The 27315-nt window shown below is 37.0% G+C and overlaps 3 protein-coding genes across 12 annotated transcripts in view; all 3 read left to right on the forward strand.

Annotated features, from left to right (window-relative positions):
* The window catches only part of LOC127933456 (uncharacterized), a 166759-nt gene extending 158233 nt beyond the window's left edge, over positions 1-8526 (forward strand). The window contains exons 10-14 of one of the 2 annotated variants that reach the window (XM_052530475.1): positions 1817-1934; positions 2308-2616; positions 3440-3644; positions 4158-4596; positions 5482-8526. In XM_052530475.1, the coding sequence (XP_052386435.1) occupies positions 1817-1934; positions 2308-2616; positions 3440-3644; positions 4158-4596; positions 5482-6486 (2076 nt within the window). In that variant the 3' untranslated portion in view covers positions 6487-8526. The remainder of the gene's footprint in view (positions 1-1816; positions 1935-2307; positions 2617-3439; positions 3645-4157; positions 4597-5481) is intronic. The other variant, XM_052530482.1, reaches the window with a different exon arrangement.
* Positions 8527-20106: 11580 nt separating this feature from the next.
* On the forward strand, positions 20107-24294 carry LOC127933474 (tripartite motif-containing protein 16). The gene is made up of 6 exons (XM_052530507.1): positions 20107-20568; positions 20757-20852; positions 20951-21193; positions 21303-21462; positions 21895-21954; positions 22075-24294. The coding sequence occupies exons 1-6, from the start codon at positions 20230-20232 to the stop codon at positions 22614-22616; spliced, it is 1440 nt and encodes a 479-aa protein (XP_052386467.1). The 5' UTR covers positions 20107-20229; the 3' UTR covers positions 22617-24294.
* A 474-nt stretch (positions 24295-24768) lies between these two features.
* The window catches only part of LOC127933484 (capping protein, Arp2/3 and myosin-I linker protein 3), a 60126-nt gene continuing 57579 nt past the window's right edge, over positions 24769-27315 (forward strand). For all 9 annotated transcript variants that reach the window (XM_052530525.1, XM_052530544.1, XM_052530531.1 and 6 more), the window contains exon 1: positions 24769-24923. In XM_052530525.1, the coding sequence (XP_052386485.1) occupies positions 24866-24923 (58 nt within the window). In that variant the 5' untranslated portion in view covers positions 24769-24865. The remainder of the gene's footprint in view (positions 24924-27315) is intronic.

Here is a 27315-nt window from a genome sequence, read left to right on the forward strand (position 1 = left end):
CTCTTTGTGTTCATATGGATTTGGTGGTGCTTGAAGCACTTTTTTTTGTTTTTTGTGCACATCTGTAAATGTGTCCATTTATACAGCCTGCACACTAATTGATTAGTTCTTCCGTTACCCTGCAGCTGAATCACTGCTATTCTCATTTACAGGATGCTTCACGCGTTTTCATCTCCTCTATAGATATACATTATAATCTGCTCATCTTTTTATCTGTTGGCTATCATCCATTTTGCCTCTCATTCCAGTTCTATCATTCGTTTGAAATGTCTTTCCATGATTCTGTATTTTTTTCCCCCCTTGTCTGACTCATGTCTTTTCTTTTACTCTTAATTGGGTGGCATGCAGCTGTTAAGCTGTCATAGTTTGTGTCCTTCCTCCTGTCTTCATCATTCTGCTGTCTTCGCAGCTTGTGGTCAAATTAAAGCTTATTGTGTTTTCCCCAATTAGGATAATTAGGTCTTGGATCAAAGTTATTATTAACCTTGTTGGTCCTGGAACAACATTGGTTGGGGTTAACATGCACTTTATTAAGTTTGGTATCAGTCTGATTTATTTGTTCACATTGAATGCAAAAAAGTATGTGGCTTGGAACAATTATACAAACAACAATTGCAGCCAATCGGAACAATGTGTCCCATTTTGCAAACTCTTTCAGACTAAGAAAACAAAGTTTGAATTTTTAATGATTTTTGTTATGTTTTATCAGTAGGATTTTTACATTTTTATATCTATTTTAACATATTTTAAAATGTATTCCTGTGATGGGTGTATTTTAAGCAACTCTTTCTCCAGTCTTCAGTCTCACGTGATTCTTCAGAAATCATTCTAATACGTTGATTTCGGCCTATTATTATCAATGTTAGAAAACAGTTCTGCTACTTTTTATGTTTTTTTGGAAACCATTACACATTTTTCAGGATTCCTTGATGAATACAAAGTTCAAAATAACAGCATTAATTTGAAACAGAATGTTTTGCAACATTATAATTTTTTTTTACTGTAACATTTTTCAGTTTAATGCATTATATTTAGTGTAAATTTCAATGTGAGTGGTGCAACTAGATGCAGAGCAGCAGACCTGTCAACCAAATTACCAACACGGTTGCTTGTGATTGCATCTGGTTATGGCAAAACTCTCATTGAGACAGAAGAGGTCCATTTTGCGATTTTTTTTTTCTTAATAGTGCACAGTGTAATTTACTTTGGAGAAAAGGTCTTACTGAATGTTACTTAACTGGAAGCTTGCATAACTTCTTAAGTCACATTATGGAGAAGAAAACTATGAAAACTACTAATGTGACTTGACATTATCACAGCTCAGCTCTGAAATCACAGAAAAAAAATAACTTTTTTGGTGCCTCAACAGAAAAGCCTAACCCACAGCTCTGATCTGCATCAAACGGCTCATTTTTGTTTTAAGTTTTTCCCTAATGTGTGGGGGGAGCATTGTAAAAACATGCCCATCAAGTGATTATTTCTAGTTTAAGTGGATCTCTCGAGTCGGCGCCTCATTTTTAGAGCACATGCTAAAGCTGTGTCTATGTTTGGGTGTTCCCCAAGGCTCGCTACTCGGTCAGAGTTAATTATTGTTTGACTGCGCGGTGTGGGATAATCAGTCTCTAGTCACCTATTTGCAAAGGTGCTCGCGAGATAAATGCTGATATCTGAGATTAAAATGTGGATCGAATTAATCTTTCCTTTCTCTCTCCATTATATTTGTGCTCTCCTGCTCTTTCTCTCCTTCCTCCCTTTTGGCTCTGCCTCTTATTTTGTTTTTCTCTCGCTCCATCTTTCTCCTATCTCATTTTCTCAGGTAGTGCAGGTGTTGCGGGCGATTGATAGAGACGAGGGAGGAAATGACAGCACCGTCCATTTCAACATCCCTCCGGACTCCAACGTTGCCCTCAACTTCAGCATCAGGGAGAGTGGAGGTTTGCAGTCTCTTCCACAATTTGTTTCTCCCACCCAGCCATGTGCATCAGCATCTCTCTTGATCCGTTAGTCTGTGTCTGCAACCGAATTGTGTGGCTGCTTTATGCCCTGCTCCTTTGTTTTCCCTATTGTTTTCTTTTGCTTCTCTGCCACATCTATCTTCTCCCGGCACACACAGACAAAATGTGCTCTGGCATTCATGCTGCATTTGGACTCACTGGTCTGTACAAATGTTATACGAACAGCAATGGAATTAAACTGCACTCAATTGAGTTCAATTAAATTAAAGTTCCATCGAGCTCAATTTGATCTAAAAGCCTCCCTCTTTTTCCTGTGTATCTTTATTTCTTTACTATTATTCTTGTTTTCTAGGCCCCACTGCTAGTTTGGTGCTGGCGTCACCTTTGCAGACACTATCTCGCTCTACTTCAACCTCGCTCACTCTCTACGTACCACTGGTCCTGAGGGACGGGGTCTCTGGCTTGACCAGCACGGGGACAGTCACAGTGTCCGTATGTCCCTGTTTGAGGGGAGGAGCCCGGGCTGGAGAGAAAGAGAAGCAAAGTGAGGCAGAGTGGGACAGAGAGACGGTTTGTTTGCCCCAGCACTCCTCTTTGCCCTCCCCTGGACTCAGCACTGCCGCCCTGCTGGCCATTTTAGCCTGTGTGGCCACTCTTTTGGGTAAGTGTAGTGTAACTTCCAAATGGTAATGGTAATGTACAGATGTCAGACTGTCATTATTGCAAAATAAACACAGACCAGGACCAAAACTGAGAGCACATGTGAGTTGAAATTATTTTGTAATGTTACCTTTAACTGTGTTGTTCATGTTAAACTGAAACTAAAGGTATTAAAAATAAACATTGAAAGTTTAAACAATATAAAACGGAAATGAAAATGAGAAATGTTGTTTTGGCAGCTAACTGAAATAAAATAAGTTGAAGTTGCAGATTTAAAATGAGTAAAACTAAATAATAGAAAATATATTTAAATTAGAGCTTCATAATATTCGTTAATGTTATATTAGTATGAAAATAATAATACTATAAAAAAAACTGACCAGTGTAGTAAGAAAACTATAATGAAAAATATATATATACCGTTATGGTGTACAAAATGGTAGGCCTAGCAACAAGAAGAACATTTTAACAATATTACAGTGGTATTTATACTGAAGTCATCTAAAATCATCAACATTAGGAATATTAGGAAACTGTCAGACCACTGGATGCAACGACTGACCAATCAGAATCAAGAATTCCCTAGCGCTGTGTAATAAATGTAATTACGGGGCATCAGTCTGTGTAATGGTTAGTTTGCCACCTGGTCTAATGTGTCCATTGAGTATCTGTCTTTCTTTAGCACCCTGCAATTTTATTGCAAAAATTTGTCACCGAACACAAACATACATGTCCTCCCTTTTTATAAATGGCATCATAAAACGCTTACTCTTTTTCTCTTCATCTCTCACTGTTTTCTTTCCCTCTGTCTTTCTTCTCTCTAGCTGTAAGTGCTTTGTCTCTGTCCCTGCGAAGGCAGAAAAGGGACTCGCTCTCGCCTTTAGAAGAGGATGATGTAAGAGAGAACATCATCACGTATGATGATGAAGGAGGGGGTGAAGCCGACACAGCTGCGTTCGACATCACAGCACTGCAGAGTGCCCCACACAATGCACGCAGTGGGTACCGCACCCTGGACAGCAGGAACATGTGAGTGGTGCTCAGCAGGACATATCTGATGAAAGATTTCATCAGATACATCTGTTACATCAACTCATGTTTCCTGCACATTAATAAAAAACTGCTCAATGGACTTAAAAGGCTAGTTCACCACGAAATAAAATAAGTTACTCATGCTGTTTGAAATCTGTATGTTTTGTTTTTCATCCCATGGAACACAAAAGGAGATGTTTAACACAATGGCCTGACTGTTCTTTTCCATACTACATTATTTAAGTGTTAAAATTAGAAAATGCATCAAGACAGCCATAAATGTTGGTATTGTAATTTTGTAGCTGTACTGTACTGGCCATTTGATCATTGTTTTCCACATTGGTTTTGTTTTTAGAGAACTAAATCAGTTTAATCAGTTTAAATCCAAATCAAAGGCACACAGCAAACAAAAGCAGAAGTAGGCCTCAAGATTGTGAGCTCCCTGCAGACCATTTTTTTTATTTTATCTGAATAAAACTTCATTTCATGATAAATTCTGTGTTTCCTCAGACGTTATTCACAACACAGTCAGGACAAGTCTCGGACGTATGGCAGCTGGGTTCAGGCTGGAGCAATGGAACCAGGGCAGTATGCCAGTCAAGGAGCCCCTCTATATGGGCGTTTTTGCTACAGCAGCCATACCCTCCCAGTGCTGCGTCGCTCACAGGGCCCCTACGAGCCTGGCGTATCTGAGTTGGCTTACCGCTTAACTGGGAATCCACCAGACCACTCTCTAGTCATTCAAAACCAGGCAGCTGTGGTTGGACCTCTGGAGCCCAGGGCTATTTATGTGCCAACAGCAGAGGACAGTCATGGTTCCAAAGAAGGGACAACATCTCAGGACGGAGCCACCACATCTGAGGGAGGAACGCCAAGGAAGAATGACTCAAAGGACGATGCAAGCAGTGATGCCCAACAGAGTCAGAGTCAAAGCCAGGATATGGATTGGGTAAAACAACATACTTAAATCTTTATTATTTATTTAAGAAACTTAGAATCACCATGTTCAGAATTACAAAGTTGCTTTTACTGTATAACCAGTATTTGGGGTAAAACCAAAGGGAGCACATCAAATTGATTTATTTAATTCTCCAGTGGCCTTTAAATCATACATTATTGTTTAATAATTATTGGACTTTCAAACAAATAGCAAAACTGACATTGATATTCTGTTCACGATTTGTGTTTCTCTGGGACAGTTGTCACACGGAGAGTCTGAAGAGTGTGAATTTAAAACTGCAAGAAGCCACAAGTAATTAAAAAAAAAAGTACAATTTTGATTAGCGACAAAATATGTTTTGCTGTCATATTTGCTGTCATGGAAGTTCATGCATACCCATCTTAAGAGCCTATCTAGTAAATTTTAATGTCTGATTTTACACATATACACATTTAAATGGACAATTTAGTTTTATTAAAAGTGAGGAGAACACACCCCATGTGTGAAAATGTTGTTCTGCACATCCCTAGATAGGTAGCAGGTTAGATTTTTGGTAGTTTTTTTTTTTTTTTTTTTTGTAGGTGCAGAACAGGTTGACGATGAAGGTATTTTCACATTGTCTCTCACTGTCTCTCTTTCTCCTCATTCTCATTTCACAGTGCAGCGTTAGCTCTTTTTAGAGCTCAATTAACCTGGTTCAGCTATTGTCAACTGTTTCTCCCTCTCCATCTGTCTGACTTTGTCACTTCCTCTACTCACTAACACTTTACTGTCTCACTTCATTGCTATCACATTTTTCACTGTTTTCACCTGCGCATTGTGAAATATCTTCTGCTTTCTCTTCCCTTTCTTAACAATCCTCTCTCTCACACACGTCCCTCTGCTGAATAACAGAAGAATAAACTCATCCTTACCTCCCGCTCTAACCCTCCTGCTCCTCCCCATCCCCGACAGGTCCAGCCAGACATGGCTCCCCGTGAACGAGAGCTGGTGTTGACCCGTTCTGGCTCAGTAGCTGGGCCATGCCCCACCGGTGGTTGGGTGTGTGACTCCGCCACGCTGCCCCGGGCAGGGCGGCACTCCTCGCGGAGCAGTCTTTCCCTAAGTAGAACCGGCCCTGGACCTGCTGAATCCAACCATCCTGGGGTGGCGGACCCTCCCAACGGAAGCACAGAAATGCAATCGGTCAGCAACAATTACGCCACCATCCTGCAGGGGGAGCAGCAGAGGGACTACCCGGGGAATCTGGGACGGAGCGGGCTGGAAATGGGCAGCGGATTTGTGGTGGGAAGGCCCGAGAGAGAGGCCAGCATTCCACTGAGTGCTGGGATATATCCGGAGGGTGGTGGTTTCATAGGAGACTGGCACGAACGGGTGGGGATAACCAGGTACCCGCTGGGCAGGAGGGATATGACTCCCCAGCTGCTTCCATACCCCGGCCAGGGCCGGGGAGCTTTTGGGGGCATCCTCGGTTATGGTGGAGCATGGCCCTCTGCACCTGAGGAGTCCGGAAGAGGGGCGCCCATTGGAGGTGCTCACTCTCTCGCCCTAAGGGTTGGCGAGTTCCTGCGTCTGCGCCTTGCACAGGTGACTTTCGACCCCTCGCAGCCGCCATACGACTCGGTGCAGGTGTACGGGTTGGAAGGCACAGGCTCACGCGCTGGGTCCCTCAGCTCCCTGGACAGCGAGGGAGGCAAAGACGCTGAGAAGGAGGTGTGGGGATCAGGTCTAGAGGATTGGGGCCCACAATTCCAGAAATTAGCCCAGCTCTTTAGGGAAAGGGAAAAGGAGAGTGGAGAAGATAAAGAAGGAGATGTAGAAGCCAGCAAAAAGCACAAAGATATGGAATTTGAAAAGAAGGGGGAGCAGTCTGGAGACGAGGAGCAGGCGAATGTCTGAGAGAGCGAGAAGGAGAGGGGTTGGGTGGGACAGTGATTAAAAGGCAACAAGAGCTGGAATAATGAAAAGTGAAGGGTAAGGATGGAGAGGAAGAGGTAATAAGGGAAGACGGGGAAAAATGAACAGAGAAAGCAAAGATAGTGGAGAGAGTGATTGATGCAATTTGAAGCAATAAGTGCTGAGAAGCTGATGTGTGAGCATAGAGCAGTGTTTCTTTGGCCAGCATTTAACACTCCTTAAGTGCGTTTGGCAGTAAGTGAAAAGCAAAGTTCACTGTATTCCAGATCACATTTAATTATGATAGAGAAACTCGGATTTTTGTGGCAGCGTGAAAGACAACGGCACAGCAGGGGAATGAGAAATACAAGGCCGGAATAACATAGATGAAAAGGTATGGCAACACATGAGGGAATAGGAATATTTGTACAGAAATTGTTTATACATCCACAAAAGCAAGAGAACTGAATTATTCGAAAGAAAACACTGAATATTACAGTAAAGTCCTGAATAAGTGTCTGCACATAGATTCTCAGTGTTTACACATACACACAGATGAAAACAAACACACATCAATTTTAAACCCTGCTTGGAAATTCTGCTTTGTGGATGTCTTTTTGTCAGGGTTCAAAATGACTCACATTTTTGCCAAGAACAGATTGTATACGAAGTCGCTCAAGAAAAAAAAAAAAAATGACAAAATTAAAATGCTAAAATTGTGCAAAACATATGCACAAATAATCATCACTTGTCAAAAAAAAAAAAAAAAAAAAATCCCACATTTAAAAAGTGAAGATTTATGAGAGCTGACAGGTCTGCTTCAGCTAGAATGCACTTTTATACATGATGTTCGCAAATAAATAACAAATGTTGTTGTTGTTGTTTTTTTATTGGAGGAAAAAAAATATTGAAAAAGATGTTCTATGTAAATGCATTTAAATGTAAATATCACTGAATGCCATTGTGAAAAGTGACAACAGTACCGTAGTCTTCAAGTAAACAAAAAATTATAATAAAATGAAAACTGAGGAGAAGATTATACAGTATATAATGCCACGATACAGTATGAAATCCACAATATAACTGGATTGACTGAAGCAGAGTAAACCCTGCCACAGTATGTTTTGGGTTGTGTTGCTCTCCCCAAAAGGAACATTTATTTTTACTTGAATTGAATGCAGAAGCTACAAATAAATATATGTGCAGTCCTTTTCCTGGGATGAGTTCACACACCTGATTAATCACACTGTCTCTGGCCACAAGGACTCGCTGTGACTGGACTCCACCAGAACCACTGTTTCACTGCACAATCATGCGCACCAATACCAGGATGCTTCATGCAGTACGAACCCACGCTTATCCCAAACAACCCAACAATTGTCATTCTTCATCAAAAATGTGAGCCTAAAAAGGTTATATGAAATATTAATGTCTATATTATTATGTGGTAAAGAAGAATGATTAAAGAAAGACATCACCTGGAGCTGATTTGATTAGGCTTAAAGTACTGTTCACACCAAGAACGATAGCTTTAATGATAATTACATCGTTAGAATCCACACTAGCACACATTTATCTGCAGTTTTAAAGCAGGATTGATTCTGATTGGCTGTTTTTATATTGCATCAGCTGAAAAAATATATATAGTTCTGAAAGTGATTCCAACACTGTCATCATTCTGTGCCGTTATTGTTAATGTTGTGGTATGGACTTAATTCTTATAGAATTAGAATGCTTAACATTATCGAAATAGTTATCGTTCTTGGTGTAAATGGGTCTTAACAGTTCAAAGAATTGATTCCTTCCTGTGTTACTGCCTATTTTTTTTTTTTCAGGTAGATTAGGTCAATTGTAATCTGGATGTGGAGTTACTGCATTCATCCTGGTTTCTGCTTTCTTATTGGATTGCAGTGATGTGGCCCTGAGTGGGCCCCGTTGGTGCTGAGCTCTCACAATGGTGTGTACTAAAAATGTATTTATTCTGTTGTATTTTTTCCTTTTCTTTTTTGTAAATTTGAATAAAGACAATATGTTTTGAGGTGATATGTGTGTGACCTGAATATGTTTTTTTACTTTTGGCTGTTGCGTGTGTCTTCTAGTCTGTGTTTGTCTCTGCTGAGTAAATGAAAGTGCTGGCTTTGGAGATGTCCGTAGAGGCTCTTCAAACAAGGACAGAGTTGGCAGGGAGTAAACACAATGTCTAGTCCACTTACTCCCAAGCTGTTTGACAGACTTACATCTAAAGGTCAATAATGGAAGCTGAGAGTTCAGATTGCACTTTAAGACAGACAAAAGTTTACCGCAAGGTTCACCTTGAAATTCATTCTATCTGAAGTCTGGATTACATATAATAAGAGGGATTTATTAGTGGGCCTGACAAGCCTTAGTTCATCTGATGAAAGCGGGGAAAATAAGGTCGTTTCAAACTACTGCACCAGCGAGTCAAGCCTGCTTATCGTTCACTTCAGTCCTGCAATGTGTGTGTGTGTGTGTGTGTGTGTGATTGTGTTCAGCTAGAGAATGCCCACAAGTGCCTGCAAATAAACAAGCCAAGCACTGCAACCTTTTTGATTCGAGGCTGGTTAATTATTCATGAGCTCCAGCGCATATCCTGTTAGATTAAATTTGGTTTAATTATGTTCGCGAAGCTTGACGTAGGAAATAGTAGACTGGAATGAGAGAGACAGAGTGTAATTGCTTCCAAATTCACTTAGATCAGGAGAGGGATTCAAAAAGATTTGCGGAGAGTGAGATTATGAATGCACGCTCTGCCCTTGAGTTACATAATGAATTGATACTCAGCAGTGACGTAGACAGGGGAGGGGCCATGGAGGCACTTCTCAGGTTATTGAGCAATGCACAGTAGATTTAAATGAGCAGAGTGTCAGAGCATAGCACACGTCCACATACAAATAAGATAGCTTCTGCAGTGATGCTACAGATGGCTTATTTCTAAAAGTAGTTTCAGACTTCGTTTTTTTTTTTCATAGACAGAAAAACATTTCTCACAGATCACATGGAGCACAGAACTATGCCATCAACAATAAGAACAAAAATAATTTACCATAAATACATTAACTGCAAACTGTCCTCATTAAATGTTAATTTGGTGAATTGCCCTACAATCCTGCACGACTCAGAATTGATACAACGTGCAGCTCATCCACAAGACATGCTAACTTCAAGTACTTCTCGTTTTGCATTTTTTTACTGCTTTCTCAGGGACATCAAAATGCCCACCAACCTTGATAATTAGAACACTAAATACCTGGCCCACTGAGGCAGTGGGTTGACAGGGACAGCAGAAATATACTTCATGCAGGTCCTAAGGCTGTAGTTGCACAGCAAACTGCCTTAAGTGGACCCCTGTGGTGGCTTTAATATTTACAAGGATAGAAAATCATTGTGGTGACAGCCAATAGTACCCAATGAGGAATGTATGAACAAACATAAGAATGATAATACGCGCAAGTTTTTTAAAGGGGCTTGGAGCATCTTTAAATCAGATTAAAAGTGCAAGCGATTTGCTAAGAAAAGCTAAAAGCTGTTTATAAGTGGATCTGATTGAGCACCTAAACACACGCAGCCTATCACCAGTAAGGGGCATTTCTACTCATGATTTGGGGGCTGAGCTATCAATATAGAGATGTGATCTTTTGGGGTATTTTTTAGGTGTTTGTTTTGGTTAATTCAAATAGTGCATGTTTGTTTGCAGTGTAAGAAAAATCTACAGAAAATATTACCCAATTCTTGATGCTCCGCATGGCTCTCCTGGCTTCCTTGTGTGTGTGTGTGTGTGTGTGTGTGTTTGTGCAGACTGAAACTGGAGTGGCAGATTGTGTTGTGTAGTACTATGTGTACTATGTGTACTCGGAAGTTGTGGCCTGGGTGCCCACTGCTCTGGGTGTGTGTTCACATGGATGGGTTAAAAGCAGGGCATGAATTCTGAGTACGGGTCACCATACTTGACTGTATGTCACGTCACTTTCACTTTAAGCTGACAGAAATGGTTGAGGACTGAGTAACAGAGCACATGACAGGAGTATTCAGACACAATGCACTTAATATTCAGACATTAACAACATTTAAGTTAAATTATTAATAATACTAATAATAATAATAGACATCCACACAAACATTAGGGGAAAATTATGGCAAGAAAAATTTGAGTTATCCAGAGGAATGTCCTTGTTGATCTAGTTTACAAGATGGTGCTGCCATCTAATGGACACAATAGGAATAAAACGGATTTTGTAAGCCTGCCGCAGTCACATACTGGCCCCTGCAGGTTTGAAACGATATGAGGTTGAGTAAATGATGACAGAATCTTCATTTGTGGGTGAAATATCCCTTTAATAATTAAAGACGTATTGTTATTGAGAGACAAAATATGGCAGATGAATTAATTTGAATAATTACTTAGAATATTAGACACTAAATGGGTTCAAATATGTATGACCAATGATCCAAGCCTTAATAAACCAGACAAAGGGCAAACTTTCTAATGTGTCAGCATCTTTGTTGAGACGAGATGGGTTCACTGTTGCTAGTCCTATGGTGTCCTATCTGTCATATTCTGTAAAGGTTTATTTATTTATTTATTTTTGGAAAATCTAAAACTCCTTTGTTTTAGAAATTGTTAATTTCATAACTTTTTTGCAGATTTTGCATAATTTGACAAAATTACATCTTGAAACTATTATTAGAATTATATTCTCGTATTTGGCTCATAATGTTACAGTTACATTATGTGCCAAAGCTGCTGGTGGTCTGCGTTTCTCAGAGCTCAATAAATTGAGCGTAACCACTGCTCTGGTCAGATTATTCGTATTTCTTTGTGATATATGTTGTGCAGTTGTGACATTGTGATACTAAGTGATGAATAGTGCTTTGCAGTCCACCATCTCATAGTCCGACCAGAAGTACTGAATGTTGTGAAACAAAAGTAATCAAAGTAATCGTGAATTGAATCTTGAAACTTGAATCTTTGAAGGAGGAAGTTTAATAATAATAATAATAATTTCCTTTGTCTTAGCATTTCAATGAATGAATAATTTAAAGATGTTATGTTATCCTATCTTCATTGAGGTGACATTAAGGTGTGTAATGCTAATCAAAACATAAAGCTTGAATACACTTTTTAAAAACTTTTCACTGAAGTTGACTAAGCTCATAGAAAACTCTAAACGCAACCTTCCAACAAACTGTCATTTAAATTGTGGAAAACTGATATGACCAATGTAATTAAATATACATTGAATGCATGATGTTTCTTCACTTTATTCTGTATTCTGCTTTAGAATACCTGTCTTGCTGCATCAAACGCAATACAGACTGTAGTTTTTAAAGCTATTTAGTGATCAAATATTTTCGTTTAGAAGCTTGAGTCATAAAAGCATAAAGAATCTGTCTATAAAGCTTTTTTACTGTATTTTTTTATTTATCTTTTGAGTTTTATGGTGTCATTCTTTTAAAACTATTTAATTACTAAAAAGAAAATAGGACTTCAAAAACATAATGGGTACTCTATATAAGATTCATTACAAGTAGTTCCTGTTAAGTGAAGTATAACCAAATAATCCATTCAGTTTTCAACCTTGTCAGTTTACCACTGATGTGATGTGAAATGGTTTCTTCTTGCTGGAGATCAAATTATTTCAGGGGAATTCAGCAGGTGAAAAGTACAACACAAGCTTTTCAGTATTTTGATTAGAATTATCATTTGAATTAGACTTGTTGACATTCTCACAATTTGCTTTAATGATTAAATACCAAGCATGGCAAGTAACCTCTAAAAATGAGAAGCTCCTCACTTTCATTTTTATCTTGTAAATTGGTGCACGGAGCTACAAAAGATGATTGATTGATTGATTGAAAGTATGCATTGTATGAGCATTTATGTATGTAGTCCAGAAACCCCCAATGCAGTGATAATTTCACATGACAGATGCTCTGTGTGACTCATATGCCACTATTTATAGTGAAACTGAAACTGAAAAAGACACATGTACAGAAGTTTTTAATAGCAAGAAAAAAGAGCAATAGAAACCAACTCAAAAGTATGTCTTCTTTCCTGTTGATTTTATTTGTCATATTTTATCACTACTTTTTTTGACAATAATAAAATATTAAGAACAACAAAATGATGACAATAATGATATTGGTAGTTGTTTTGAAATACAAATGGAAACTCTTTCATATTTATTTTGTGTAACTGCTATTTGTTTCCACTTGGAAAGTCGACTGTATCAATAATTGTTGTTGAGAGTCAAGGCATTGTTGAGTGCTTTTCTTAAGACAACACATTTCTTATCGATGCAGTTTAGTTTGTGGTATGAACAATCACAGCTGTGTGTATGTAATCATTAAATGACCATTGCTACAGTACACTAACTGAATAGGCTTAGATTCTATTTTTAACAAAATATGTCAAAACAGCAGTTGCTTAACATGCTGTGTTGAAGGAGTCTGTAAGACATGCACAAATTCTAGTTAACACTGAATTTTTTTATTTATTCAAAATTCAAATCATTATTGGTAATGTGTAACGTGTAAGTGTGTAATCCAAAACTTAGTCTTAATATGCATGTCTGATAAGAGACAGATCTAATATCTAATCTATTTTCTTGATCTGAGAAAAGATCTTTTCTCTTCTTTTGAGCTCTCATTCATGTTGACAAAGCTTAGAATTGCAGTGACACGCACACTAAAGACTTTAAGAGTAACAAATAGGCGAGAGAAACAGTGCTTTTTGCCTTAAGGAATTAAGTGTCTTAATTGTCATGTATTTCCAAGCTGATGGTTCTGGAGGGGTGAATTTTTAAGCTCTTGTATATTCAGTTAATTTGGGAGCAAGAACCCCTTTAAGGAACCATACCGCCAAAGATAAATTGTGTTTAATAAACTCAAGTATCTTACCAAAGTGGTCCTGTCTGAAATAGATTTACTACAGTATCTGCTGTGGTGTCTTCTCATCAAATCCACAACCTGCTTCCCTTGGTGTTTTTAAAAATAGAAAAGGCAATAAAACATATTACCTTTCCAGTTTTTTTCTCAGAATGATGATCTGAGTTACTACTGCAATTCTTGATGCAGCTTGAATGACATACGATGATGACATTTTTCACAATCACAACAGAAAATCAAATTACAGCCCTAAACTCAATAGTAGAAAGACAGCACGATCCTCCCAGTATGGTGGATAAACAAAGAAGTTTCCGAGAACTCAACACGGAGTGATGTCAACTTCACATTCTCTATGGAAAACTATGACAAGTCAACATTGAAGCTTTTTGTTTCATTATTTTTTTCTGGGTTCTACTTGAGAATATATGTCTTGTTTAGGTTAAATATAATACAGATTTTTCAAAGGCGTTTCAAAAATACTCAGCAATTAAATATTTTCATATAGGGGCTTGAGTCATAAATACACAAGGCTTCAGCAAGAGAAGACTACAAAACAAGATTTTCAGCATTTTTGTTACACCTCTTGACATCTTTATCATCTATTGTTTGTCTACATTTGTTTCAACGCCACATCACATATGTGTCAAACAGAAGAGAAACAGATCAAAACAGATCAAATTTTTCACAATTTGCTTTGTTGATTGAATATCAAGCCTGGCAAGTAATCTCTAAAAAAGAGGTCCTCTAATGCTTCACTTTTGTCGTGTAGGTTTGCACATGGAGCACCAACTTTCAAGACAAGTATGCATGGAATGAGCCTTTTCTTGTGTAGTTATGCTGTGATTACAATAAGTTAAGATTCTCAAGAGTGTCTCATATGTGACTTATGCAGTTTTCAACATGTTGCTATACAGAAGCATTCTGTTAAATTCAAAGAGGCTTTCATGTAAAATTCCATTCTATTCTTGTAAACACAGATTTATACTGAAACTGAAACAAAAACAAGGGAGACATAAAGAAGACACACACAGGTCCAAAGAAATTGACAATAGCTACCAAATCAAAAGTATTCCATTATGTGTCTCAAACTTTTGTGCCACTTCTGTCATAAGCCTAAATATTTGGTTAATCTGGCACTTTGGTTAAAGAAATTTGACATAAATTGACATACATTTTTTTAAATATTTTATTTGCTACAGAAATATAGTGTTGTAAAATGATGAAAACCTTGAGTAACAACATCAATAGCCTAATGGCTCCTAAATGCATTCATTTTGGCAAAGCAGAATACTAAAAATTGTAGTGTACCCTTCTTATTTAGTTGTTCTCACACTCAAAAGTTGACAACCATATAAGAGACCAGGGTTGCCTGGCATTTTTTATTGTTATAGTATGTTCAAAATGTTATTAATTCATGAGTAAAGTATTGGGTGGGTTTGCACAATGTTAAAGACTCCTTCCCAATCCTTTGTGGACTGGGCACCTGAACTCTCTTGCAAGTTTTGTCAGAGGGGAAGACCTACTCTGTGAATCTTTGATAACCCCATGCCATGAAAATGATTGAAATCCATTTCACCTGTTGATGAGGTGGAACTAAAGCAAGCTGGGGTCATAAACTGATCCACAACTCATTAGAAAGTCAAACACAATGCTTAAAATTAGCAAGAAATTGCTCTCAAGAAAGAAAGAGTACTTTTTTTTAGGCAAATCATCTTATTTTATTGTATTTCATTTCAGGAGGAACCTTAAACTTTGCCATTTTCATACATGAGCCTATATATTTTTTTCCTGTTTTATAGTTCATAATCAAGAAATAATTTCATGTATTATTTCTGCAATTAAAACATTGCTTTGACATTTGAAAATCATTAATATAAGAATGTAGCTGAAAGTTTCAAATGTGCTGGTAATCCTGAACATCTCTTATTCCCCTGGTAATGCATAAGACTGCTGATAAATGCGGTGGACTTTGTCACAACCAAACAAAAATATTGTTTGGGAGGTAAGGTAAAATTTTGCACGTGACTCTTAGGCAGAGCTGGTTCTCTAGAGTCTACCAGAATCTGATGACGTCCAGCACGGTGATTCGTCTTGGATCATACACACAGTTCTCCTCTAGGCCACTGTTCACCATGCCACAGTTAGGAGGAACCCAAGCTGTGTCATATCCATGTCTTTGCCAGGTCTTCTGTAAAGGATGACCTTGGTAGTCAATCCTCTTCACCCTTCCCACTCTTACGACGAGTTTGAGAACGGCAAGCCTCTCCCCATTTGAATGCACAGGGTAATGTGAGGCTTTTTCAAAGCTTCTAGTGACATAGACACCAGGTCCAAGCATGCCATCGTATGAAGGAGAGAAGCCCTCGTTCAGGATCCTTGTCGCATTCCGCAGCGTAGTGCCATGGTACATTATGTAAGATCTTCTGCCTTTATGCCACATTGGTTGCATGTTGACAAAGAAACACTCAGTGTACATGCAACAAGTGCAACAAGGCATCATAGGCACAGCTACCGGGAACATCTTGCTGTTGTATTCTCAAGACAGTACTCAGACTGGTAAACAAACCTTCAGATAAATATTGCAATTCATTAGTTATTTTTGTGGTTTGTTTAAAGGAATAGTTCAGACAAGAATGGAAGTGAGTATATATATATATATATATATATATATATATATATATATATATATATATATATATATATATATATATACAGACCAAAAGTTTGGACACACCTTCTCATTCAAAGAGTTTTCTTTATTTTCATGACTATGAAAATTGTAGAGTCACACTGAAGGCATCAAGGGCTATTTGACCAAGAAGGAGAGTGATGGGGTGCTGCGCCAGATGACCTGGCCTCCACAGTCACCGGACCTGAACCCAATCCAGATGGTTTAAGGGTGAGCTGGACCACAGACAGAAGGCAAAAGGGCCAACAAGTGCTAAGCATCACTCTGGGAACTCCTTCAAGACTGTTGGAAGACCATTTCAGGTGACTACCTCTTGAAGCTCATCAAGAGAATGCCAAGAGTGTGCAAAGCAGTAATCAAAGCAAAAGGTGGCTACTTTGAAGAACCTACAATATGACATTTTCAGTTGTTTCACACTTTTTTGTTATGTATATAATAATTCCATATATAATTCCACATGTGTTAATTTATAGTTTTGATGCCTTCAGTGTGAATCTACAATTTTCATAGTCATGAAAATAAAGAAAACTCTTTGAATGAGAAGGTGTGCCCAAATTTTTGGTCTGTACTGTATATATAATTAGCAAGAAAATGTTCTCAAGAAAAAAAAAAAATCATTCATCTTTTGTTTCATTTCATATTTCTAGATAGTTGTTGCTTCCAAATCATCTTATTTAATTCTATTTCATTTCATGAGGGACCTTAAACTTTGTCATTGTCATGCATGAGCCTAAATTTCATAATTTGTATTTCTTTTTTATTTTAGAAATTCCTGTTTCATAATTCACATTTACAGAAATCATTCCATGGTATTATACTATTAAAAGTGCACACACCCGCATACATACACACACACACACACATATAAAAAAAATTTTTTTTTGATAATCTAAAAGAAGACAATTTTGGCATTCCAAAATTAGTAACAATTACAATAATAATTATAATAACATAAATGTAAGCACAACAAGACAACCAACATACCTCCACGGTGCTGCAGCTGAAATTGAAAACTTTACAGATAGTTTCACTTTTATTCCATGACGTCAAAAAGGGTAGGACCACAACTGTAAACTGACAAGTTCTGAATTTCCGATATTGAAAAAAAAAAAAAAAAAAAAAAATATATATATATATATATATATATATATATATATATATATATATATATATATATATATATATATATATATATTTATATATATATATATATATATATATATACACACACACAGACACACATGGAAATTGCTTTTTATTTAGCTGATTTGATTATTCATTACATTTATTTTATCAGTTCCTTTTCATTTGATTTAATTCACTGTTGTGTGTTTGTGTGTGGTGAGAATGAGTGTACCTGTGTTATATAATCAGTTCAACAAGTTTCTGAATGAGAGCTGGTTATTTCAGAAACATGAGGAAGTGATGCTTCAGGTAATTTTACAGTAAATATGCGAGAGAACCGGCACCTATCATGACATTATCCTTTATTGCTCTAAGCCGCATGATGCATTAGTAAATAATCATCTACACATTCACCAAGTTCATGTAAAATGTAAGTCAAAAGAACCTTGCATTGATTCTTACAGGCCATACGAGTTTTTGGAATTCAGCAGAAATAGAGATAACAGAAATGATAAGGCATATGAAAAAGAAACCAAAGATAAGAGAACAGTGATGAAAGATTAATGGATAGTAATAGGGACAAACATATGACAGAAGTAATATGTAAAAGAATAGATGTGAGAATGATTATGATAAATTATTGTTAAATTTTTTTTAAGATTAAATTATTAACATTAAATGTCCGGATTTACATTTTTCTAAAATAATAATTATTAGTGATTGATTTGAAATTAGTCCTAATGTCAGGGTTTTTTTTTTTTTTTTTTTTTTTACACACAAGTTTTAAATTAGATTCTCTTTGGACAAAAGAGAACAACAGCATTTGTGACGTGCATTTCCATTTGCACTTGCATTAGGCTATACTCTCTGTCTACATAGCAAAGCCTGTGGTCAGAGGAGGGTAGTAACGAGTTACATTTACTTCGTTACACTTAAGTACACTTTTTGGGTATATTATATTTTTGGGTATATTCGTTACACTTTAGTACTCTTTTGGAGTATATTTAAAGATGGGTACTTTTACTCTTACTTGAGTAAATTTTGAGGGAAAATATGTACACATTTGTTTACATCTTGCAGAACAGACAGAAGAAGATCCGTCAATGTGCATTTGGTTTGTTATGTTAAGATGTTCGGTTAGCGGTCATGTGAGGAGTTTTCACTCTTCACTGAGGTTATTTACATATATAATAAATACTTTAATATAATATTTTTTTTTAGCGATGAAAATCAGATTTTTCTTCAGCTGTTATTCCAGTTTTCAGAGTAATGATCCTTCAAAAAATAATTCTAATTTATTGATTTAATACCAGTGCTGGAAACAGTTTTGCTGTTTAGGATTATTTGATTAATAGAAAGCTAAAAAAGAACATCATTGACAGTAGATCAACATATTGGAATGATTTCTGAAGGATTATGTGACACTGAAGACTGGAGTAAAGGCTGATGAATATATATTCACACACACACACACACGCAAACACACACACACACACACACACACACACACACACACACACACACACACACACACACATGCATTACATAAATTTTATCTATATATCTAAATAAACATAGACTATAGATATTCAGTATATGACTCAAAGTAACAACTAACTACTTGAGTTTTTTATCCAATACTTTATTTCTCTTACTCAGGTAACAGGTAATTATCCAGAAAAGTACTTTTACTTTTACTTGAGTGAATATTTCTTTAAGTACTTTTACTTTTACTTGAGTGCAGTTTTTTGGAACTCTATCTAAGTCTTAAAGCCTCTATAGTCTATACAGTATGTTGAATGGTGTTGTTACAGTTAAGAGAGACCTGTGTCTACAGCGTGTCTACAGCCAGAGTCAGAATAAGTTCCAGCAAAAAAAAATAAAAAATAAATATATATATATATATATAAATAAATAAATACAATCAAAACAAGTTAATTAAATAAATACAATTCCTTTGTCCAAGAAAAAATCTGACCGTTCAAAACCAGGACAAATAATGACAACAAAGACTGCTTAAAATTGCAGTGACAAATAACCAAGGATTATCACATTATCACAAACATTATAAGTGTTGAGACAAAATACCAGAAAAAAAAAAAAAAAAAACGCAGGTGAGGATGACCTCTAGTGCTCATCAGATGAAACTGCTGCTGGTAAACACTAACCTGACTCAATTTTATAATTGAGAAAACATAATAATAATAATATATATACAACTTAATTTAGTAATAATTTATACGGACAACCTGCAGGTCCACTAAAGGAGCTTTTTTGCATTTGGCTCCCAAACTCTGGAATAGCCTTCCTGATAATGTTTGGAGTCAAGAAAGACTCGCTCTTTAAAATCAGATTTTTCTGTATATTCCTGTATTTGACCCACATGACAAAATACTAATTTATAGTAAATACTATAGAACCATACTTGAATTAATTGTTTGTGGTAATTATATAGTTGCTTTGGTAATATAACAACTAGTAATATAAACAAATTACTTTACCCAATACTGTACTAAGTTTATATTTTATATTATATTATATTATATTATATTATACAAAAAAACTAAAATATACTACAGTATTTATTAGACTTTATCAGTTCCCTATAGTTATGCTGTAGCATTCATTAAAAAGTGTTGTAAATACTAAAATATATACAGTATAATTCACTTTACTGTATTGAGAATTCTTTCAAAAATATTAAAATATTTTTTAATTTTTTAACTTCAATCTTTTGAGAATGTGTATGTATGTGTAAATAAAATAGGCCTATACAGTTGATTTGTTTCTTTCATTGTTCGATTAAGTTTTTATGTATGTATTTATTTTGTGTGTGTGTGTGTGTGTGTAAACGGTTAGTGTTTGGCTTCTTTCAGTGGTTTTGTCAATAGCAGTACTCTGAGTCATTGCTCTGGCTCCGGGACTGAAACCACTCCCTTATCCTTATTAAAGTTTGATTTCCGCATTGCCAATGCCATAACCACACTTACAAGGAAACGAAACTCAGTGCCATCACATCCACAGTCATGGAGGAAACAGCTCCAGCTCTTCATTCAAGTGGATCCACAGATGTCGAGTGTCATGCATGCATCGGAATGAAGCGCAAAGCTGAACAGACCTGTATGGAGTGTGAAGCTTCATTCTGTGAGCATCATCTTGTCGTGCATAACAGTTTGCACGTGGGAAAGAGGCACAGGCTTGTTGAGCCCAATGCAGTGTTGCAGGAGAACATCTGCCCTGATCATGGCAAAATGCTGTTTGTGTACTGCCGCACAGACCAGCTGTGCATCTGTCACTTGTGCATTACTGATAAACACAGAGGTCATGATGTCATCCCAGTGGAGGAGGAAGTGGCCAATAAACAGGTCAGTAATGTGATTTGAAATGCAAAATGATTTGAAATGGTCAGATACCAGCCTATTACCAGTGGTTAGCGCACATCCTCTGGCCCATGTCATTTTTTTCTGTACTATCAGTGGCAATAAAAGTGTTCAAAGGCTTGAAAACACTATAATTCGTACTGCAACTGAAATGAATGTTATTTTTTTTTAAGATTAAGCTGGGGGAGTTGGAAAAGTGGACTGCTGACATAATTAAAGCTAAGGAGAAGGATGTGCAAGAGCTGAGACTAGCTGTGGAGATTTTCAAGGTTAAAAGACATTTATCTTTGCTTTGAAACTGTAACTGTCTTCATTTCTTATGGTATGGTATTGCTTGCATCCACTCTGCTCCCTCTTTCTTTATTAGGCTTCAGCAAATGAGGCACTGGAGAAGAATGAGAAAAATTTCACAGAGCTGATCCAGTCAATGAAAGACAGTCAGAGCAAAGTGACAGAGCTGATCCACGGACAGGCTAAGTGTGCAGTGAAGGAAGCGGAGGGATTCATAAACACTCTACAGCAGGAGATCAATAATATGAGGTCCTCAGGTGCTGATCTACAACACCTGGAGCGGCTCTCTCATTCGAACAATGATGTTCGATTTTTACAGGTAGAGTGATTGAAAATGGCCGTGAAACAGAAATGGACGCCTGGTGAATCTTCAAGTAAAAGTTCAAGTCACATTCAAGGTGATTTTTTCCTCTTCTCTTTTTCTATAGAGCGCTGTGTCTCTGCCTTTGCTGACTGAGTATAAAAAAACATTTGTCTTTCTTGTGCATCCGTACAATTCTTTTGAGCGTGATTCCATGGCAGTTAGCGAGCTAATAGAAAAGCTAAACACGACCAGCAAGATGAGCTTATTCACAATTTCCAGAAAAGGTTAGTAGAAGTTTAATTGAAATATATTTCATGATTATAACATGGGTGCTTCTCAGTCAAAAGGCTGCATCTTAAGGTTGCATAACTCTGACATCGGCCATTTCAGTTTAAAGGATCCTTTGAAATCATCCTTCGTTTTGCATCCTTAATTTAATTATTTTGAAGCATCCACCCCGATCACACACAATCCTTTGCATACCAATTCACAAAAAAGAATTGGTGAGAGTTGGAACTAAGCTTTTTTTAGTATGCAATGGCTACAGCATCGCTTTAACGTAAATTTAGATAGTATGAAGATTTTTGTGCTTGCGATTACTAGACTGTCTCTTTCTAGTGTTTAATGCTGAGAAGGACACCAGGCTAGAAGGACTCTTCAGCCTTCCCTAAGAAGCACCCATGTGTACAAATCACCTCAACTATTTTTCTTTACAGTGAGAAACACTAGAATTGTTAGATCACCACCACCACAGACACGAGAGGAGTTTCTGCAGTGTAAGTTTGCAATATAGAACTGAACACACAGAAGGAAATCATTTATTTTCTGATATGGCAAGTAATGCAAGTACCACCTTGATATTGCTAATATTTTATTTTTTCATTTTTCTACCTCAGATGCATCAAAACTCACTTTTAATACCAACTCAGCAAATGAAAGTCTCATCTTGAGGAATGAGAACAGGGAGGTGATAGCCACGCACCTGCTCCAGGACTATCCTGAACACACTCAGAGGTTTAACTGCAGGGCACAAATCTTGTGCAATGAAATTCTCAGAGGGTCCCCTAAATATTGGGAAGTAGAGATTGGCGGGGGCACTTGGGTCTGCATTGCTGTGTCCTACCAAGGGATCCGTAGAAAAGGCAAGCAGCGTACACTTTTTGGAAGAAATGCTCAGTCATGGGGATTGCGCTGTGAACATGTCCGTGTAGAATTTTGGCATGACAATAAGACAACTTTTTCGAAGTTTCAATCGCATGGCTCCAAAATAGGAGTTTATTTGGACTACAGAGCTGGAATCTTGGCATTTTACAGGGTTTCCGACAACATGAGTCTCATTTATAAGCACCAAACTGTTTTTAAAGAGCCTGTTTATCCTGGGTTCGGACTGGCTGGGAAAGGTTCCTATGTGAGGCTTTGTGATCCAGTGAAAAATTAGACAAAAATGTGCCTTTCTTCTCCATTTAATTTAGGTAGTTTGTAAATTGTAGAGTTTACACATGCAGCTGTCATGAAATGCATGTTATTATTAAACAAATACAGCATGTAATAGTCAATCAGGATTTGGAGGAAGGATGTGGTTTTTGCATGTAGACACTTGGTGGCAGCACTATATAAAGTTTTAAACTGGGCCTTTTTATGTCAGCATCTGTAATTATGAATAGCTCAAGTTTAGCCAAAAATAACCCAAAGAAGCATATCGAAGCAGTGCATTTTGACTGAAAAAAGTCCATGCTTTGTATTGTATGAATCATTACATGATTATAATGGATTTTCACTCTATTTTATATAAACCATAGCAGCATACGTAATCCGTATTTTTAACGTTTCCTGAATGTGAAATATGAAATTATTGCACATGTCCTTATATTAATTTGTAGCAAGTACTCACACATGTTATATCTGCTAATCTGAATGGAAATCATTCACATATTACAACTATTCTGTTCCTCTTCCCACTGTGTCTATATTTTGTTAAGCATTAGTCAGTCTCTTCTGTCATACTCCCTTCAGGCTGCACTCTTCCACTATCCCAACAGTTAGACTAGCATGGCGAGGACCCAGAGGGTTGACAAGGGACAACTCCAAAGCCAGTCGCCCCCTGCCCTTCCCCCTGCCACCACCCTTCCAAACACAAAATCAGCCTGGGGCAAGTGTAGGGCAGACACTGTTTCAACAGAGCAAGCAGTGCCAGAGCAACAGAGAAACACAGGAAATGTGTGTAGAGGGAACTATAGGCACTAATAGCGATCATCATAGAGAGAGAAAGTGTGCCATGGCCCTCGGGGAGCCCATTTACAGTTCTGTCCAATCACAGACATCATTTGCTGCCTGTATTATCCTTTTATGAGTGACAGGGATTTTAAAATACTCTATTATGAAAGAAACCATTTCTCTCACTGCCAAGGACATTGACACTCTATAAATACTCGTTTTTAAAGACTGAATCACTGTATAGACTCAAAATGCTAGTCACAAACACCTCCTAGCAATTACCCATCAGGCAGATGCTGAGTTCTGTCACTTACTGCTAACAAGGTGCATGACCGTTTTGATGCTGTTGGAGTAAGTTGTTTAATACACCGTTTAATGCATTTCCTGTTGAATAGAATGGTTTGGGTGCACATTGGATAATTTTTATATTAGAATTTTTATTTTATTATTATTATTTTTTTTTTATTAGCCCTATAGCCTTTAGTTGCTAATTTGTTGCAAGTGGTTTTGGGGGAGGGACCTACTCATTCTAGGGAGCATTTGATTGGACAATAATTTGTCTAGTGCAGGGTGAGTCATCAGTATTTTTGTACTGTATTCCCATAAGAGAAAGACTGTACATTTTAAATGTGTTCAGCGTATCTGCTAAAAATTAATTTAGTAAACGAATTTGCGCACACTAGCATATTTTTATCAGCCTCAAAGCTTATCCCCTTGTAAGTAAAAAAATAAATAAATGAATTGTACATAATTTTAAGAGAATATAATTAAGTATGGACTGAAATAAATGTTTTAAATGTATTTAAATATATTTGTAATTAAACATTTGTATTGAAGAAGTTGCAATTTAGTACATTTAAAATGTATTTAAATGTAATATGCAATAAAATTATAATCAAGTACGTTTAAGGATGTTTGTCGACCTTTCTAAATAAACGTACTTCTTTAAAGCATGGCAAAATATTAAAACATGATTTAAAATTTACTTTAAAGTAAAACATTTTAAAAATTTGACATTATTTCAACGTGCACTTAAATAAGTACGTAAGTGAAACAGTCCTGAAAGTGTACTTTCTTTCTTTCTTTCTATCTATCTATCTATCTATCTATCTATCTATCTATCTATCTATCTATCTATCTATCTATCTATCTATCTATCTATCTATCTATCTATCTATCTATCTATCTATCTATCTATCTATCTATCTCATATACTGAATATGAGTAAAAAAAAAAGGACTTGAGTCATGATCTCATCCAGGCACAAACCTTGCATCTGCTTTATTAATTCATCGCTTTACATAGATATACGCAGACTTGTGTGTGAACTCCTCTCTTAGCCCTCCTCCTCCTCCTCCTCCTCTCGCTGGTTCTCTTCAGTATGATATGTTTATAGGCATTGGCTGAGTGAGAGCGTGCATTATAGCTGCTACTGCTTGATAAGGAAAGGAAGAGGAGAGGGCGCTGGACGTCATGGCATCCAAAGACACCGTCGCGACTGCTTTTCTCACCGTGAGTCGGGAAATGACAGGTGATTAAATCCAATAGCTCTTTTCCCCTCTTCCTATCCGACATTTGACGCGCACCGTGGGGATTTGTTAAGCGCGTCTCCGCTCGCGGCCGGTGCTTTGTGTTTTAGTGGTTTGAAACCATCACAGCGCTGAATGTTTGATAAGGTGGCAGATTTGTGGAGATGCAATGATTTCTCATACAGATTGGATGTGCTTAATGGTAGAATAAATCATTTTGCTTGTGAGCATGTGTGCTTGTTGTCGCCTTAATGACGGTGACTTCTGGTCATGCTTCAAAAGGCTAAATTTGGTTCAGTTGGTTTCATGTACGTGTTTGTGTCTGTTGCGTATGCCTGCAGTGTGCAGGTAGTTGTGTGTGTGCGGGCGCGCATGATACTGTTCTCCCTTTGATGTGTCTCGAACATGAGTTACTTTCAGTCCTCTATACATCTGCGTATCGCTGCTGACGGAAGTTAACGGAGAGACTGATACACTTCAGTCACATTCATCATGTATGTCTATGGCTAACTGAACACACACACTCATAGAGGCCGTCATCTTTGTGCACGGTGATGAGCACTCACACTTACTGACACATACACTGACACACTGAACACACACTGGCAGTTTGACATTTGGAGCGTTCTCACTGTTAATTACCTTCACACATTTTTATCTTTGGTAATTAATACCTATTACTAACCCAGTATTTACTGTCCTGCTCCCAGGCGCTTGCGCTCTCAATTTCAATTTCCATTTAGTGCACTGGGGGGAAACGCAATGCTAAAATTGATAACTTGTTGCCTAGGTTAACTTAACATTACCATATCAATTACCATAATATTTATTTTTTTGTAAAGTGGCAATACATATACTGTTATGATAATATAAGGGTTGTCACTTTAATTTCCAGGGTAGCCTACAGGACCACATTTTTGGGACCAGTTGTCTATACAAGGGGAATGTAATAGGCTCCCATTGCTTTGGGCCTGGGGCTGTGTACCCGTTTTCTTTCCCTTATGATGGCTCTGCATAAATATTTTAAAGTTTATAATTTTTTTTAAATATAATCAACTGGGGGAAAGTTGCATTCCCATAATTATTTGCTTGAAATTGTTTGAATTGATAAAAAAAATCTAATTTTAAATTATTATATACTATAATAAATTATTTATTTAATGTGTATTACATTATTTTGTGTGTGCGGGTGAAACTGTTCATTCTGTTACTGGCCACTGGCCAAAGTGAATTTTAATGAATTGTCAGTCATCATGTTGCCTTTCATTGTACCATCTGTATAATTATCAGTACTTTTGCAGTAATCATTTCTAATAGATCGTATAGGTTGGCATTTTAATATTATTTTTCCTTTTGGAAAAGCTAGAAGATCAACCAAAATGGTGACCGGTCACAACACCTAAAATATACACTTTCTTATACATACTTAAGGGTAAAAACAGTTAGGCCACGTTAGACAACAATAATGTCAAAACCAGTATGCCTGAATTCATGCAAATTAATTTTTAACCTAAAATCTTGATGTGTTAAAAAGGTAAAATAAAAATAGAGTTAACAATTAGGAATAATAAACAAGACAATAAAATAGGATAATGAATTGGTCGTCATTGTGAAATAAACCCCCCAAAAAAGTGATGTGGACCCCAATGCAAAGCTTATTTCATGGCTACCTGCTAAATAAATATATCAATGAATTTAGATAATTGATCTGAGCTGAAATTATCGGATTATGTGAGAAGAAAGAGGCTATAAAGTGATGTGAGAAACATGAAACTGGCATAGTGTAGGACAAATATACAATTAAGTCATTACATGATACATATTTATAATCAGCTTTATATTTATAATTTATAATCATAATCAGCTACAATAAAAAGTCCAGTGTAAAATGAGAAATTAGCAATGATCACATTAAACAAAATAAAACATTCAATTGGTAACATTATTGAAAGATGAAAAATAAGATTAGATGTGACAATAATAGTTAGCAAAGGTTTAGAAATAGGAGAATAGTGGGCATGACTGATCGCCTACCACAATATGAAAGACAGTTATTGAAGAGGTTCTGTGCTGCTAGAAAAATAGCAGGCTTTAGATTCCCCTAATAAAAAGGGGAGCAAAGTCACAAATGTGTAGTCTCTCTCTCTCTCTCTCTCTCTCTCTCTCTCTCCATCTCTCCATATCTTTCTCTCAGTCTCCACTTCTTTCATCTTATCTAAATCTCACTCATCACTTATTACATTTTTTTTTCATCTTCTCTTTCACTCTTCTTTGTGCACATTTACATATCCCTATCCTATTTACCCATTTATTTTCCCCCCGTGACTCACTGTAATGGAAACATGTGCTCTAGTTTGGCCGTTTGCTGTTCTTAGTGTCAGTCAGAAAGCATTG

Source organism: Carassius gibelio, chromosome A2 (assembly GCF_023724105.1).
Source record: "Carassius gibelio isolate Cgi1373 ecotype wild population from Czech Republic chromosome A2, carGib1.2-hapl.c, whole genome shotgun sequence".
NCBI classification, from domain to species: domain Eukaryota; kingdom Metazoa; phylum Chordata; class Actinopteri; order Cypriniformes; family Cyprinidae; genus Carassius; species Carassius gibelio.

Coding starts and splice junctions, on each gene's coding strand:
- LOC127933474 (XM_052530507.1), top strand. CDS start 20,230: ATGGAGGAAACAGCTCCAGCTCTTCATTCAAGTGGATCCACAGATGTC. Junction 20,853..20,950: donor TAGCTGTGGAGATTTTCAAG/GTTAAAAGACAT, acceptor TTTCTTTATTAG/GCTTCAGCAAATGAGGCACT. Junction 21,194..21,302: donor ATGATGTTCGATTTTTACAG/GTAGAGTGATTG, acceptor CTTTTTCTATAG/AGCGCTGTGTCTCTGCCTTT.